The 17,522-nt window shown below is 44.7% G+C and overlaps 1 protein-coding gene across 2 annotated transcripts in view; it reads right to left on the bottom strand.

Moving 5' to 3' along the window:
- Positions 1-17,522, bottom strand: part of LOC119179251 (glutamate receptor ionotropic, NMDA 2B-like) — a 207,174-nt gene that overhangs the window by 32,649 nt on the left and 157,003 nt on the right. For both annotated transcript variants that reach the window (XM_075869078.1, XM_075869079.1), the window contains 5 exons: positions 14,374-14,561; positions 13,572-13,822; positions 4,026-4,209; positions 1,909-2,032; positions 394-495 (listed from right to left, as the gene is read on the bottom strand). In XM_075869078.1, the coding sequence (XP_075725193.1) occupies positions 394-495; positions 1,909-2,032; positions 4,026-4,209; positions 13,572-13,822; positions 14,374-14,561 (849 nt within the window). The remainder of the gene's footprint in view (positions 1-393; positions 496-1,908; positions 2,033-4,025; positions 4,210-13,571; positions 13,823-14,373; positions 14,562-17,522) is intronic.

Here is a 17,522-nt window from a genome sequence, read left to right as displayed (position 1 = left end):
AAAATACACAGCATCGTACAAAACAACGGCAAATAACCTCACGACACATCTAAGTTTTGGAAGTTTCTTCCAGATAAAGGCATTTCGACTGACAAAGCTGTCGCTTATCTGCGTAATTCGAAGTTGTCGACTTCACCGAAAAACGACAAGACTGAAACGACTTGCAATTCAACGAACAAAAAAACATTTCGACACTTCTTTTAACTTCTCCAGCTTGTTTCACATTTCTACTTTTTTCTATTATTTTGTATATATGAACCAGTACGTGTGCCACTGTGAAACTCGATTTACAGTAACGGCCCTAACAAATCGCATCCTGCCGGCTTTCGGCGGCATCTGACCATCTTCATTTTTTTTACATTTTTCAGAAAGCAACTCAGAATCTGGACATACTTTGAGATTAAATTTCTCTGGAACCCCTTTCGGCGGGACCAGTTCTTCTCCAGGCCAAACGATGTCTTTGATGTCGATACCCTTTTGCGTCCAGCCTCCAATCTGTGGGCAGTGAAAACTCGTTTATCCGTTTTGAGAAATGAACAACAACAACAACAAGGACAACCAAAACAACATAGAAGACCTGACGAAGTTCGATTTTACTTTTTCCGTGTTCTTGGTAGCAAAATGCTTTCCAAGTTGTAAACACTTAAAACCTTCACGAAACGTAACGGTAATATAATTTGATCTGGCACAGCGTAACGATAATATAATTTGATCTGATGCATCAGTTCTGCAAGGGCAGCCGTAAAGGGAATGCAACTGTAAAAATATTGAAGAACAGATAACGGATGAGCCTTTCAGGAAGTACTTAAAAAAAGGTTTTGATTGGATTTGTGTCAGAATGCATTATTCTTAGCCATACACAATTTGCAGGCTTCTCTTACTTTATTTCCCCACTGTGCTTGACTTTCCGTTGTTCAACTACGTGCAATATCCCGTTGCTAATAAATAGCAATATGCAGACTAATATCGGTAATACTAGAACTGCGAGATGCAAACAAAATGTAATAACCACACGAGTGCATGCTTTAGAGTTAGCATTCTGTCATACTCTATGTGGCAGTAATTCTTTTTTAGATGTTTGCTATGATTCTTTCATTCTTTTACTTTCTCCATGTCATTAAATGCACTGCTGGCCTATTGCATAGAACCACCTTTCCATTTCACTGGGCATTCGAATCTCATGTAAACACTATCTGAAACGCTGTGCGCATTTTAAACTTTCGTTATAACAAATCTGAGGTTTTATCTAGTGTGTAAAATTAAAACCATGTGAGGACGCATTCAGTAAAGACATGCAATGAGCCACACATTTCCCAAATTAAGGTTAACTTTTATGGTCAATTATCTCCGTGGCTTTAAACTCAACTGAATTTGAGAAGCATGTGCACAAAATATAGGGTGCATAAACACTATCATACGTCCCCAGCAAGAAGTGCCGATCACAACTTCTGCGCACACATTGCTAGCGATAAATATTGCGTAATAAAATCAATAGCCGAAATAAAACTAGCCGAGAGCATTGTTTTACATGAAACATTTTCCCCGCCTATATTATCTAACATATTATAACAAAATTGTAGGACCCATACGCTTCTCCTTTAAGAGTTGCATACGATAATGATATTCGCGTGCACGCACGCACGCACACGCTGGTTTGCCTTCCTTATCATTTTTCGTTAGCGGTGAAGGCCTGAAGGGTGCCGCAAGAAAAAGGCCTAGTGTATATTCCCTCCAGCTTTCATCTTTACTTGAATCTACCTTGAATTTCAGCTAACTGCTAACGTTTTTTTTTTTTTCTCACAGCTACAGATGCCTCCACAACCACGTACCACCTACACGGGAATTTCTAAGAAACAAGCCCTTTAGCTTATCGTTTTGAAAAACAACAATGACAAAGCAAGTACTCACTCGGTCCCAATAGCCTTCTTTGTTGAGATTCAGGATGTCCAGCTCGACGTACTTCAGAGTACCGTCAGGCAGGAACTCGATGTTAGGACTGCCCTTGGTCTCTATGGACACGTTACGCAGGTAGCTGTAATGTGCCCCCATTACCCCGCATAAATGTATCTGTTATTTTATGATGCCGTTGAAGTTCTCGAAGTCAATTACTCTAGACTTGAGTTTGCTTAACGGATCACTGAAACAAAAATTTCGCACCTTCTTCTTTTCAATAGGTAGCATATGACCCAGTTATCACGGCTGGAAACTTTATTTGCGCATGTGCTGGACGGGTATTTATTTATATTGAGACTCTTTTAGAGCGCCAAGTCAGAGTTTCGGTTTCAGAGACCATCGAACTAGGCAGGAGCAGTTCCGGAAGCAAGGTAAGTACAGCTGGCCACGCAAGACACGTGCCAGAAACCAGTCCACAAAAACTCGTGACGTAGCTTTCTTTACACTGCCACCGCGTTGATGTCGACGTCGCGAGGGGCTCCGTATTTCGCTAAGTCACACGCGGCATGCACTTTGAAATTGATTTGAATACTTTCTAGGCTATACATGCCCTTTCTATTTCGTAGATTTTGCGTATGTCTCTAGGTAAATTTATCTCGCCTATTATCTCGCCTTCGTAAATTTGTGCCACTGCTCCTTTAAATGAAAGGCACACTTTCAGAACCTTTTATTACAGGTCAAGTATAACTTCGCGGGTGTAGGAGTTTATAGTAAAGCAGTTATGACAATTCAAGTTTGCAGGCTCTCGACGAATTTTTTTTTTTACTAGACGCACGTAGAGATTAATAATGTCCGAGCAATTGACACCCACAAACGCTGCGCACTTGATGTGAAACCTAACACATGGCCTCCATAATCTTTTCACGTCACTGATCTTCATACAATCAATGATGTTATGCTGAGCGCCAGAGATAGTTCTCATTATGTAGCTTTTTGTGTGCGACACCAGCAACGATCATTCTTTTTCTGTACCAGTAAAAATGTTTATAAACATAATAGCTCGAGAGAAATAGAAAAATATACCGAAAAGACAGGGAGGTTAACAAGGGTAAATTCACGTTTTGCTATCCTGTGCTTAAGAAAGGGAAATACGTTTGTAAAAGATTAAAAGAGATGACGACGAGTTTGTGATAATATTAAAAAAATTCTATAAAATCTACAGCGCTTTCTCCAAGGCTAGTTGACTGATTACTTGGGAAAATATATATGAGGCAAAAAAGGTGCAGACGAAGTCAATTAGGCACTCACTGAAAAACACAGCAATGCTACTTTCTTCTTGAAATATTTTAATTTTTCAAACGTAAAGCTTTATTGAAGTGTCCTTTCAATAGACCAACCTGAAGTTATAGGTGTTTAAAGCGTTCAGTTACGCTGGATTGGATTACCCATGTATTGTTATTGAAGTAGCGCAAGTTCGTTAATATCAAGCTTTTGAACAGTAAAGGGACGAGCAACCACTTGAACGTAGTCTCCGTCACATGTCCTTCGCATTTAAGCAGCGGGCAAAAGTTTCTACATCAAAGGAAAAAAATGAACCAGCCTAAACCAGCCAATGAGACCACACAACGCAAATGCTCTGTAATCACGACATCTACAAAATACGAAACAACTAGACCAGCTCAAGGCTTTCGATAGCGTTTGTGGATTACCGGCTTACTAGAAAAGAGTACTGCAAAGACAACGCTGACAACGACATCTGACTGTGCGGAGTTTCAACCTATACAAGCACATACGACAGTAACTTAGGCATTTCGTACGCAAGTACTAGACTGTATAGGGCTGCTCATTGAAGTAAACGTTAGCTTGGAGAGTACCTGATGCTTCGCATCAAAAAGAACAAAACCACACGAAGCGATAAATTTCAGGTTCATTGTACTCGCACAAGATCTCCCGAGATGTCGTTACCAGCGGTTCCACTGCCACGCACGGCTCTGAAAACTGGGTAATCTCTAAACCGTAACTACGGTAAGAAGCTTACGGACGAATTACTCCTCTATGCGGAAGTTCCTGCGAGCGGACGCATCTGTCGTGCACGTGAGTCAAGCGTGCTGTTTTAGTAATGCTCCACTGACCGGAAGAACGTGTCCCCCTGCTCCCAGTGTGCCCTTCCGGGTTCGTAGCAGCGCAGTCCGGGAGCGAGCGTGACGTTGACGTTGGCCGGCTCGTTGACGAACAGCTCCAGCCCGTGTCCCAGAACGAGCACGGCACGCTCTATTTCGTCGTGCAGCTTGGCCAACGACGTGTTGTAATGAATGCCTGGGCAGGGAATAAAATAAGGAGAAGCTTTCTATGCATGCCCCGCAGTGATTTACAAATAATGGTCTATCCCGCGCCGTGAAAGAAGGGAAAGAACAATTTCGCGCGTATTGGTAAAGTACAGTTTTGAAATTCAAAAAAACAACCCTCTTACCATGACATAACGCTTGGTAAGCTGAAAAACGTACAAAAATGGCAGCATATTCACGGGGTGAATGATGGAGAGTGGGACGAAGCATCCGTCCATTCATTCGTTCTTGCTTCCGTCCATCCATGCGTCCGTCTGTGTGACCGTCCATGCGTCCATCCGCCCGTCCGTGCGTGCATCTGTTTGTGCGTCCGCCCCTGCGTTTGTCCATGCATCCGCCCCCGCGTTCGTCCATGCGTCCATTCGTTCGTGCAGCCTTCCATGCGCCCGTCCATGCATCTGTCTGTGTGCCTGTTCGTCCATCTATTCAACACTCCAAGTACCACCATCTCGCATCTTTTCATCATATATTCCGCATGTGCACCACCATCCAGCGGACATACCAAGGACAAAACGAGAGGGGGCACACGCACACTTTCCTACGGCTCGTGCTTCGTGCCTACTTCCCACCTTTAACCACCTCGAGTTCATGGTATATACTAGCTCACTGTATTCATGGCACTGTGGCCCAACGCTCGCTAAACCTTTCTAAAACCAAGGAGATTATGCCCAGCGAGTATAACGTAGCAACCCTTTCTTGTCAGATAGTGCTCAATGTACATGCAAATGGCTGCTAATGGGGAATGAGAGACAAGAAAATTCGGCTTTTAGGTAACGCGCACGCTGCGAATTTTTTATTGTTCAACAACGCACAAGAGAAATCTCCCACCGGCACCACCTTGCAGGTCAAAAGGTAAGACATGTCACGCACTACTACGAGGGACGTACGGTTGCCGCTTTAAGAAGCTTCGCCCCTAAAAGCAAATGCGGTTTTCTGACATGAGCTGCTTGAGTCACTTTGGGTATCATGCTTAGAGTTTGGGACGGCTTAGTGCTCTCTCATAGTTGAGTACCGGGTACTCTAAATCATTAACAACTTTTTCTAAACACCTATTGCGGTAGCACACGCCCACAGCAAACACCATCACGTCATAGATTTTGAAGGCGTCTAGTGGGTCCTACTTCAATAGCCGATAAAAATGAAGTAGATTGCAATTTGTGGTTGCTATAGATATATCATACGAAGTTTGAGAAAATTTCATTGAGCGCGTGTCGCAAGAGTACAAAAAATACAGTTTGAAAATTTTGACGTTTGTTGGCGCGAAATTTGAAACTGAAACTTAAAACTTGATTTTTTTCATCTAATAATCAACCTATCATAACGGAGCTTGTGGCATCACAGATCTCAGAGTACATTCGGTCAACCTAACCTAAGTTGTTTTTCTGAAAATAACTTTTTAAAGGTAAGCTCATGCGTTTGAAATCCGGTTAAACACCAAAGTGGAAAGAACCACCACTGTTGCGGACAATTTCATATTACTTTTTGATGTTCCTTGCAGCAGGAGCTCTTAAATACGTGAAAAAAACGTTTGTCTGACTGCGCTAACGTTAGTAAATCGGCAGTGTGCGGATGAAGACGAACTACGTCATCTTTCGTATTATTATTCCAGCCAGACTGCATTCCGGCCATGTCATATTTCGTACCGTTGGTGGGGCCGCGAAACATTCCGACGGGAGGCTCTCACCGCTTTCTGATTTGAACTGCGAGAGTGCTACACATTTGAGTGCCCGAGGCTCAAGTGGGTACATAGACCGTGAAAGTTCTGCGGCTGGATTAGAATATCTTCTACGACGACAAACTGCCGAAAACAATGTGAAGAGGCGTCTCGTATATTCTACCGTGGCTTCCATGACTAAATACGCCTGCGCGCCGCAAGTGGAGGGTACGCTCTAACAATGCTGCTTTAGCATAAGACGCGTCATGGCGAAGACACCGTCATGCCAAAGATGCCATTTGTTCTATCTTTCAAGAATCCTCGTGGCATAGCCGCTGTTTTTTGCCCCGAAAAATGCTACTCGTGTTCAATTTGGTGAACTCGCATCTGTTTTTTAATGAAGCAAGCATCAAACTGCTGATACCCACTCTGAAGTTTTTATCTTAAATTAATTGCTTCAGCTTCCGATTAGAGGTGCATGTATTCAGGCCTTTCATTTGTTACATCGTTGCTCTCGAGCGAACACCTCCATTGCATCGCAAAACACAAAAGTTGACCGTTGGCGGGCGCGTGAACGTGAGTAATTCAAACAATTATCATCACGCGTTCACGTCATCATGACTGCTATGAATTCACATGATAATAACACGAGACAACATCTCTTTGCCAAAGGTAGGCCGATCTCGACAGCAGTGAAAAATCAGGTAAATTGCGAAAACGTTTATGTGCCTCCAATCTGGGAACCAACGCTAGACAGCGTTAGGCGCAGAAGTGTCATGAAGTGGGAGAGGGGCGATCAATACATCGACTGTCATCGCGTCATTCTAATTTGTCGCTATCTCAGTCAATGATTCACCGTTGCGGTAAAACCAAAGTTTTCACGGAGTTGCAAACAACAAAGAGGTTAAGCGCATATATGATGGAGTCTTGAAATTATCATAAGTCATTTAAATGGGAATATCGATAGATCTTACGCTCAGGCATGGACGGACATTTGGCGGACTTGTTGGCTAGCTGACTAAACAAGATGTCACTTCATGGGCATTGTAGTTTTAGACATATATCTGGTCTTTGGACCGGAGATGTATGTTGAATTCCAATGGCGGAGTCGGAGCAAGTTTTTCTGCTCCTTTCAGAGCAAGTGTGTTCCAATGACAGAGTGAGAGCGAGAGTCAAAAGTTCCAATGAGAGAGCCGGAGGGGATTCAGAGCGGGAGTCCCTCCGTGGAGCAGGAAAAACTGCTCCGTCGAAATCGGTGGAGTGGACCGAAACTCAGCGTGACGCATTTCCTTTAACACGTTTGCCTGCTTGGGGGCGCGGCTGGCGCGGCGCGAGTTGTGTTGATAATGGCGGACGGCATGGACGGCTCGGCTACCTCGGCAAAGCGTGCGGCAATGCTTCTGCTACTCGATAGCGACAGCAGACATCTTGGACAATAGCTGTTGCACGCTTGGCCTGATATCCATTCCACACAGGTGAATAGCGCTGAACAAGCCAACGAACGATGCGGCGATTCTGGTAAACCACGTGGGAAACAGACAGCGGAAAAGACCCCGCGCAAGGTATCCTGGGTAACGCGGCAGCTTCCGCCTTGCTCCAGCAGGGCGGGTTGTGTTCCGATGGCGGATTTGGAGGATTTGCTCTACGCCAGAGTCGAGTGCTCGCTCGCGAAGTCGGTCGGCTGCACCGACTCCGCCATTGGAATTCAACAGTAGATAGGGCTCACTTTCTGACAAGGCATTTTTTTTTTCGACAGGTGCATATGAATTTCACTGGTTGAGCCATGGCGTAGAAAGCTTAAAAGACACGTCGACACAAATAATAACCTAGGCTGGTTACTGTGGTTTTGTTTCCATGTTTACAGTCGTAATTCTTGCTGTTTAATATCTGAGAAGCCGTTCTGACTGCACAAACGTACCAAAACACTAAATATTAAATACCATTGATATTTATACACGTACAGAAATCAACGTAGGCGAGACAGACTGTCACCTTGAGTGCTGTCGAATATTGAACCTGATGCGAAGGAAAAGTGCTCGAAATTAATCCACTTCCAGCTCCATTTTTTAATGTTCGGGTTCTGTATTAATCATGGTGCCTACATAAAGAACAACCGCGACAACTAATTTCACCGATACTTGCCCGACGTCTTTAGAGAAAAGCTTGTCATGCTTCGCAACAGTTATTGACGCCTACACGCAGAGTTTTTTAGGCGATCTTGAAGTTGGACGAAGAGCAGCTGCAGCTGCCGTTATTCACTTTACTGGTAGGGTCCTGGTGTAGCGAAATTAAAAGCTGTCGGGCAATCATTATTCAAAATTTTAGCTTCAAACGAAAATTTGGCCGTTGCTTTGTTTCAGGCAGGTGGTTGCCAAACCCATTGTTTCGCTATGGTATTCTCATTATATTGCATCGCCTGACATTTTCAGGTGTATCTATGACCGAAGACATACTCCTTTTAGTACCTTTTCTTATAACTACTCTGCCAGTTGGCCTGAGCCTATAGCATCCTACACGCAATGATCCGAGAACACTTCATCCAATACCATAAAAGGGAACGCAAACAGCAGGGAATAGGGAAATAAAAATTGATGTACATTAGCAAAGCCCTTCGCAGCAGTGGTGGGCCAAAATACAAATAAAAAAGGAAGCCAAAGAAGGACTCGTGCTGTCACGCACCTTATTGTTCTCGCATCAAATGTTCGTAATAAAGAGTTTCGGAAGAATTTCATTTGGTTACCAGACGCTACTTTATTTTCGAACATAACAGCAGCTCTGGTTAACGGCATGCTTCGCTGTATAGACTTACAAAACTTTTACGATTAAAGAAACTGTTCTCTCGTGTTATAACCTATAATATTTATTGGAGAATGACGTCCCGTGTCCACGACATGAATATCAGAGACGCCGTAGTGAAATGCTCCGGAAACATCGATCCCCTGGGTTTCTTTAACGTGCGCCTAAATCTGAGTGCACGGGCCTCAATCATTTTCGCTTCCCTTGAAAAGGCGGCCGCCATGGCTGGGACTCTGTACAGTAAGCCTGCGGCACTGATGACGGCTAGACTTCAGCATTACTTCAGCCTATGTCAGCTCGCCTTCATAGTCACGTCTACTACAACATAATTGAACGCACTAGCATCCGAACTGTCGTATAAGTACCGTGCGCTAGCCAATCGCGCGACTGGGGAATACCGCACTAGCATCCGAGGACGACAGCCTGTCATTCATTAGAGGCGTGACTTACAGGTGCACATGATGGCTTCGACCAACCCGCGCCCCACAATTACTCTGTCAAAAAATTCTTCACACATGTTTGTCTGAGCTATCTCTCCCACAAAGGAACATCATTAGTGTATTGCAACTACTGATAACTTGTATTTTAAAACTTCTAGATCAAAGTGTACGAAGCCGAGCACCGAGCATTGTTAAAAGCTAAATATACGCTAACAACCTAGTGAGCCAGCTCACGCAGACTAAAACTCAGATCAAGCCACGAGTGTGAGTGAGTCCGAGTGAGCCATAAGGACAAACTTCACTTCACGAATGAGTCTGATCCAACATATATAAATCATATCGCATCGGAATGTGGAGCACATCATACTCAGTGATATTAAATATGAATCAGGCACCATGCAACTTCTGCAACGCACAACGAACACACACGTGTTCAGGAACGCGGAACCACGTGTCCGGAGGGCAAAGCCGAGGGGGGCAGCATGCACCGCCTGCTGCCTGCCGTCGCTAGAGGCAAGCCGCGCAGGCCATGTTTACTCTCAGGATAGTCGCTAGGAAGCTCTTCTAGCTCGCATTATCGCATCTGTTTTCATTAACGCGCCTACGGATAGTTTGCCGGGAAGACGACAGTGGGACAAAGTAAATCCAAAGCAAGACGATCGCGGTTCCCGGGAGTTGTCGGCCGTGTTTGGCTTTCTGTCGCTGTCGCCACACATAACACGACTGCGCTCTATACGCCAAAGTGTAAGATCGATATCCGCATTTGCAGATACTTGGCTACTGCAAATGCTCTGCCGCTACTGCGTCGTCGTCAAGGGCAACCCTCAAGTTTCTCATGCTTTCTCACAGCTTCGTCTACCAGGAAGGGGCAGTGCTGGTTCATTCTGCGTTTATTTGGGCCATGTGATCCCCTATCATATTCTACAGTAAGGGCTCTTCAAATGACTGAAATATTGTCCCCACCATCCGGCAGTGAGGGCGACATTCCGCAGTCGGTGAGAATGCTATTCCACAGTCATGCTTTCAGGTCCTGAAAGTATGGTTGGTTGAACGCTGAGGGTTGAGAGGAGCAACAAAAAAAGAAAATACACAATGCTGCCGGCTTCAAAAGGAAAGCAATGAAAGTGACCACGAAAAAAAATTCAGAAAGAAATGCTAGTATAGCAAATGCGGCGTCTAGTGCAGCTAGAGAAGTTGCCTTTCAGTCTTCTATGACTATCACACAAATCTCGCAATGAGTGCACAACACGTACAAAGCTGACGATACTTAGTACAAAGCTGTGAGTTACATCTTGATCTACCCTCCATAGTGATAACCGCACATAGCTGACCTGTTGTTGTAGATTACAGGTGGCAGCGTACAGCCCGATTCCGGCCACCATTCAACGTGTACTGCACGACCGTATTCTAAACAGCCGTATTGTACTTCGCCATCTCACTGGCGAAAGTGAACAAGTCACTGCCACGCTCAAGCCCTTGAGTGATCTGCGATACTACCAACGGCAAATGGCGGACATAAGGAGCTCGTAGTTAGAATGCAAGAGGGTGTATGAGGTTGTGATTTAAACTGTTGTGCCACGGAGTAGGGTATGGGAGGTTCAAATATTTACCTGGACGGACATTATATTTCATTTCACGGTTATTTCTTTCGCGTAAGGAAATGGAAAAAACATGATTGATCCCTCCGTCAGCAATCGGTGTAACATTTAAGTAAAACTTCTCTTTACCGAAAAAGTTCAGTGCTTACTGTGCGCACATTGGTATAAAACAGCTTATGCAATGTATGCTGGTGTTCGACAGTTAAAGCACCGTTTTCGCGAATACATCCACATTGACGCTCAGTAGAGCTGTAGCAGTTAACGGTGAAAGCAGAACCAAAGAAATCCGCGTGATTGCCAGAGAAGCATGACTGATTGTACGCCAGATAGGCAGCTAGACAACTTTATTGATTACTTCGACTAAGGCCGCCTACTTGCGTCATGCTAGAGCTATTGAACTTCACTGCTTGATTATAGAAATTAATCAACGCGCGTTGTGTTTTCTCTGTTTGCCGGCAACAACTTTTCGCGTAGCGAGCGTAAGCGGGGAACGCTAAGGAAACGCGGCAATACTTCCAGTTGAAGCGGGCGCGTAGCTCAATGCTTCATTTTCGGTATGGATGGATGCTATGAGCCACGCAGACGGACTCACTCGCTGGATTTCGTGCTGACCGGTTGGGCCCCCGCGATCTCCGTCGAGAGCACAGCTCTCGCCGATTGGCTTGCCCTACGCAAGCTCCTGGCGACTACAAGAGCTCTCGTTGAGTGGTGCCCCGTCCTCGGACTTCTGCGACTGTGTCCATCTTTTCTATTTTCTCTTTGCTTCTGGGTGTCGCTCTTTCTGCACCACGCTCTTTCCTTCCTCCTATCTCTATTTCTAAAACTTTTAGTCTTATCCTTTTAATCCCTCCTTACCCCCCTCTATTGTGAGCTACTGTTGAGGTGTCGCACATGATGCAGATAGTTACGGGGCTCACTTTTATCTTCTTTTCTTTCTTTTAAGATTCACTTACATACACGCAGACGTTATGGATGAGGTCTCCGCCTGGCAGGGTGATGAGGCCACGGTGTTAGAAAAATTGAGCATTGATTCCTTCCCCTCCCGCAACGCAAGCAGCTCTAGCCAACGCTCACTACCCTCTCTCTCTTCACTAGGCACCTCTCCACGCGTCGTTTTAATGCCCATTGCCCATGCGCGCCCCCTCGCCTTCTGTCAACCTCTCCTCTCATATCTCGCCTCACAACGCCGAAGCAGGCAGTATCTGCTAGCGAGTTTCTGAATTGAACAGCGACTTAAAGTAATGGTGGTGGAAGAGTTGCCCTGTGCGTTTTTGAACAATAAAAATCGCAGCCTGCGAGGCAACTAAAGGTGGGCTGCGGCATAGAGTTTCTTAAATATACACTGGCGGAAACTTTAGCGCTAGTGTCTGTGGGAGCTGCAACACATGGTGCTTCAGCGAGCATAAGAATGATGGCTAGTACACAGATTTGTCTAATCTTCGTATTTCTGGCTCCGTGTGTGTTCGTGTGGCTTGGAGATGCTTTCTCACGAAACAAAAATCAGCAAATGATCAGTGGTTGCGTTTCACCACCTTATTATTTTATGCTTACCTTTTCAAATCGGGTCACGAAGTTTAAAAGAGTTCGTTCTTTCCTTCAGAAAAAAAATCTAAACGCAACAATAAACAAAGCCACAAGTGCGATTATCCACCCACAAGTACGAAGACTAGGCAAATCTCTGTACAACCGATCACTTCCATGGTTAATCACACAAACCCACTTGCAGCCAGAAGTACGAAGATTAGAATAATTTCTTTATTACCCATCATTCCCATGCTCGCTGCAGCTTGAAACCTCCTTGGCTATAGCGCCGTGCGTTGGACCTCCCATAGACACCAGCACCAGAGTTTCCTCTACTGTATGTTAAGGAAACTCTATACCTTTGCCAGGAGATTGTGTAATTTTTAAATTTTAAGTATTTTATAGTCGTACCTCGAAAATCCAGCCTTAGCGGCGGCATCGCCAGCCCCACTGCGCATGTCCCACTGCGCATGCTCGTACCTCGTGCCGCATCCTCGCGCCTCGTGTCAACTGCCACTCCCCCGCTCCCCCTTTCTCACCCCGCAAGGCCGACGAAAGCAGAGTCTGATAGTGAAAACGAACTGCTACGCCAGCATAGCTCCCGCCGACCGGTTTGCCCTCCGCGGTTTCCTGACGCCGTGCAGCTCTCGCATTGTGGCACCCCGCCCTTGGACTGCTTCGACCGGATCCCCACTTTCCTATCTCCTTCTTTTTCCGTCGCTTGCCTGTCTACTTCTTCGTCTATTTTCCTTCTATTCTTTTTATCCCTCCTTCCCCCCACCCCTATAAGGCACTGCTCCGTGTCGCCTGAAAGCAGACAGAAATTAGGTGCCTTTTTCCTCTTCCTTCTAACCACTACCACCACCACCAACTGCTCGCGCTGCACAACCGCTCACTGGTTCGCACATCACCGTCCCACCACTCCTTGAAGGCAACACTTCTCCTTCATTTAATAAATAGGAGTAATATAGGCAAAATAACAATTAAGCATTCCCAAACCACACCCAATTACGCAACATTCACGTGGTACCCCATCCCCCTGCGACGCATTTACTCGAGTTCCCCCCGTCAGAAGATGCGGGCGCCTTTTTTGTTTGGTTTTGTTTAGGCATTTTCTGCGCATGGGTTTCAAACGCTGCGCACTCTTCAATGTCTGTTAAGATAACTTCAATTTTATTTATAAACTGCCACTTCTTGTTCTCTGCTTCATGTATAACTTCTTCTATTCCCGGGGGAAGAGGTGTTCAAAGTTTCAAGTTGCCAAACGTTCCACTTAGAACACAATCACGTTCGCCCTTTTATATGAGTACGACAGCTCACTCACCTAGCAGGCCTGCTGGGTACTCTGGTGGCGCCACTCCCGGGTGTGCTCCGATGACGGATTGGGTGACAATCCAGACGTAGTTTTTTCCCGTCATTCCCAGCTGTGAGGCGGCGGCGAACAGCTCCCGCGAGTCGTCCTTGCTGGCGAACAGGAGGATCACGCGGGCTTCCCCGGCAGCGACCGGTTCGAGCTGCCGGCGAAACTCTTGGCGAGTACGGCCACGGAATGTCCGAACCTCCAGGACTGAATACCTGCATGGTCGAAATGGAAACAGAGATCGTAGTGTTTGATCATGCGCAGTGATAGTAACATAATATCTTTCGTTCGAGTACAAACGCAATTTCTTTATTAAAGTAAGGAATAAAAAAGAAAACTGATTATATGACCAACATTGAGTAAAGTTTAATCACATTTATTAAATATACAAAACTGCACTTCTGCTGATGCCTGAGAGCCTATACTTTTTGTTTTAAATGTTCCATGTTGTTCCTATTCGAAATTACTTGAAGCAGAATGTTGGTATATCGTTAAGTGGAACAAAGATAGATTTGACCACTCAACAAACAACTGTTAGAGCACTGAAGCAATCGAGTGGACTCTGCCGCCACCATAGAGTTTCCCTGTATGAAACACTCTGAATGCCACAGACGCCGCTGGTCCTTTAGTGTTTGATGGGTCATCTAAAGCTATCGGCTTGTCACAAAACGCTTACGTATACATAGACAACTTGAGTACACTTTCTGTTCATTCAGTAAGTATACCTTCTTTTTAGACCATCAGATAATCGCAATGTACGACATACCTTGCCCTGAGACTGCTGCTCTCTAACTGCCGATCTCGGACTGCGCGGACAAAGTCCTCGTGTCCTCCGAGATTTGTGGTGATGACGGCAAACTGGTACCACGAGTAGCGCTCCAGGATGGCGAAGATGGCTGCCACTTGGTGAACAACAGATGGCGCCAGCTGCAAGACTCGCGCCTGGGACGCCCTCTGTCGCCACGCGGCAGAGACAGAAACACGGGAGGAGGAGGAAGAATATGCGCGGCTGTGAGATGTAGTGAGTTGGGATGAAGCGAATTACGTTACTATGGTTTTTAATGACAGTGCTTGTTTGATATTGTTTATTAATATAATTGAGCTGCATTTGACATATCGTAAAGCAGTTTCATTCCGACGGCTGGTCGGAGAGCAAGACCCATGTGTTCATGCAATCTATCGTTTTATTTAAATTCCCATGTTCATGCATTATTCTTAGGAAAACTTGTCTTTTTCAAGCATGCAGACTCATGAAATACGAGTTGATCAGAGCCAGGAGTAATATTTCATTTATTTTAAAAGCGTCCAAGATCTGACCGCTATTCAATTTAGGAAAAGTGTGGTTCAACTCAGTGCTATATTCAAACACCTTCAATGAGAAACGCTAATTTGTGATATCCAATTTAGCCATCAAACTTCCACACTGTTGTTGGTTTTTGGAAGCCGTTCTGGTGAAATGGAGATATAGAGACAGAGAAATTACTGTTGTTCTTAGCGTTCAGACCTTGATGTCAACATTTGTTGCTACAGAAATTATACCATGAGTGTTCAATAGACACTCCATACGTGATTTTATTATTTAGTCTGCAGAATTCTGAAACAATCTTTACATCCAGGAGTGAAACATTGTTCGTAATATCAGCCTCTCATCAGTAATCACCAGAATGGGACACTGAGAGACTTCATGACATGCACACTTTGGTCATGCCAGCTACATGCATTGCAATATCTTCGACATATCTGTTACGTTTTGCTTTGCACTCATGCATCGACGCGCACTCAGTCTCCTTCGTGCTTCGTACCGAACGGTCAAGGAAGTTACGGCCCGAACCACATTATGATGTAGCCAAGACAAGTCCCGTACGAAGCCAAGCGTAACGCATGTAGTACCTGCGTCTGGACGGAGGCGAGCCAAGCCAGAATTCATCATCAGCAGCAGCGGCGGCAGTCCATAGCGGGTAGCATGAAAAACAGCTCACTTAAGCCACAAGCAAAGCAAGCCCACTTAGCAGCATCGCGTGCAGTCGCGGCTACGGCTACGACTACGCAAACAAAAGCAGGCCCACTATGTGTTTCTTAAGCCATGGCGATAACCCGCACCGAAAAATGAGCGAAGCAGGCATAGCTTTTAGTCGATTTGGTTTTGACGAAACGTCCAGGAAAACGCTCTCTATATGTTCACTATAAACTGCTATTAAAGAACTTCACTTTGTCAGCTCATATTTTATCATCATCAGCCTGACTACGTCCACTGCAGGACAAAGGCCTCCCCCATGTTCTGCCGGTTAACCCTGTCCTGAGCTTGCTGCTGCCAATTTATACCGGCAAACTTCTTAATCTCATCTGGCCACCTAACCTTCTGTCTCCCCCTAACCCGTTTCCCTTAATATTTCCGTTCATATTTTATACTTTACGTTTTTGCGACTTACAGTACCCTTCGATGGTGGTGACGGAGCTAAAAGTGACAACTTGCGGAACTTGGTGAAACAACAATGCCAATGCAAAACTTTTAGTCACATGAGTGTGCTCATCAAAACAAAATAAGTAGAGTACTATGAACTACTTACAAGCTAACGGGCATTGCTTTACGCCGACATTAAAATTTAAAACGTCTATAGTTCACTAAAATATTGAATTGAATTGAATTGAATTGAATTGATGTTTATTTTGTCCTGAAAACTCTTACAGGATCGGGAGCAGAGGCTAAAGGCTATATAGCCTGACATGGGGCCTCTGCTCCTAAATACAGTTTGGCACGCAGGCCGCTCAATCTGTCGCATATGTTTTCAGAAATAAATATGTAACACAACAAATAACACACATAAATAAATAAATAGCACGACAAATAAAGCATAACACAACAAAATTTAGCATGGTCTTGTTACACAATTTCAGGGAAAACACTAGAAAATCACTTCATCACAAAAGCGTCATCTGAAAAGAAACTTTATAAATACAGAATGTAAAATGAAGCATAAGAAAAGAAACTACAACACATAACTCAAATTGATAGATATAATGTAACAAATCAAGTACAGAAACTTTAATAAGCATACTCAATATCATGGTTCATTAGGATGGACTTGATAACGGTGTTCCAAGGTACAGAATTGAAATTTATGAGACCGTGTAAACAATTTAACATTGTAAAATCGTTTACACAGCCTCATAGATTTTCACTTTCTGAGCCAGGGGTTTGATTCTCGATGGGCAGGTGTTGCAGCCGCTTTTTCCCTCACAAACACTTTTTCACTAACCCATGAAAGCGTAAGCCGTGGTAAGTAAACAAAGTGCCCCAGCTATGTTTAGCCAGAATTCAAAATATGCCGACACACAAAACGACGACGTGACCAATTGCATCTAGCTGACCGTTGCCTGGAGCGAGTCTGACTATTTTTTGTGTTCCGATTAGTTGTTTAGGAAGATACTTTCAGCTAACGTTCGAAGGAACAAGGAAGGGTGAGTAATTCTAATGAGAAAGTTTACATCGGTTTGCAAAACTTACAACTACACAGTTTCAAACTTTATATATGTCATTTGATATTGCTTATCTGATAACTACCCATGGCCGCAAAATACAAAAAGAAATGTGTGACAAACCCACTGGTGCACCTATACGCGTGCCATTATTCTGGTGCTTCCTAACGTTCCGCGTACAAATCATACACTTCCCTCGCACCGATTCATGACAGCGATAAGCAGTCGCAGCAATTCTTGCTTTTCTGGCCGATAGCAAAACGTGTTCATCGAAAAGCTACTACCATCGTCGCGGCCTTGTCGAGACAGCACAATCGGGCAAATGCTATCGTCGTTTGCACAAGGAACTTTACGAAGCACGAGAGTCATCGTGCGCACTGACCCGCAAGTTGGCTTGTATTGTGCGAAGTTCTTGCACTTCATGGAATTTGTGGTTAG

This window comes from Rhipicephalus microplus, chromosome 7 (genome assembly GCF_043290135.1).
Source record: "Rhipicephalus microplus isolate Deutch F79 chromosome 7, USDA_Rmic, whole genome shotgun sequence".
NCBI lineage: Eukaryota > Metazoa > Arthropoda > Arachnida > Ixodida > Ixodidae > Rhipicephalus > Rhipicephalus microplus.
The sequence above is the reverse complement of the archived record's forward strand: the minus strand, read 5'-3'. Positions and strand labels throughout refer to the sequence as shown.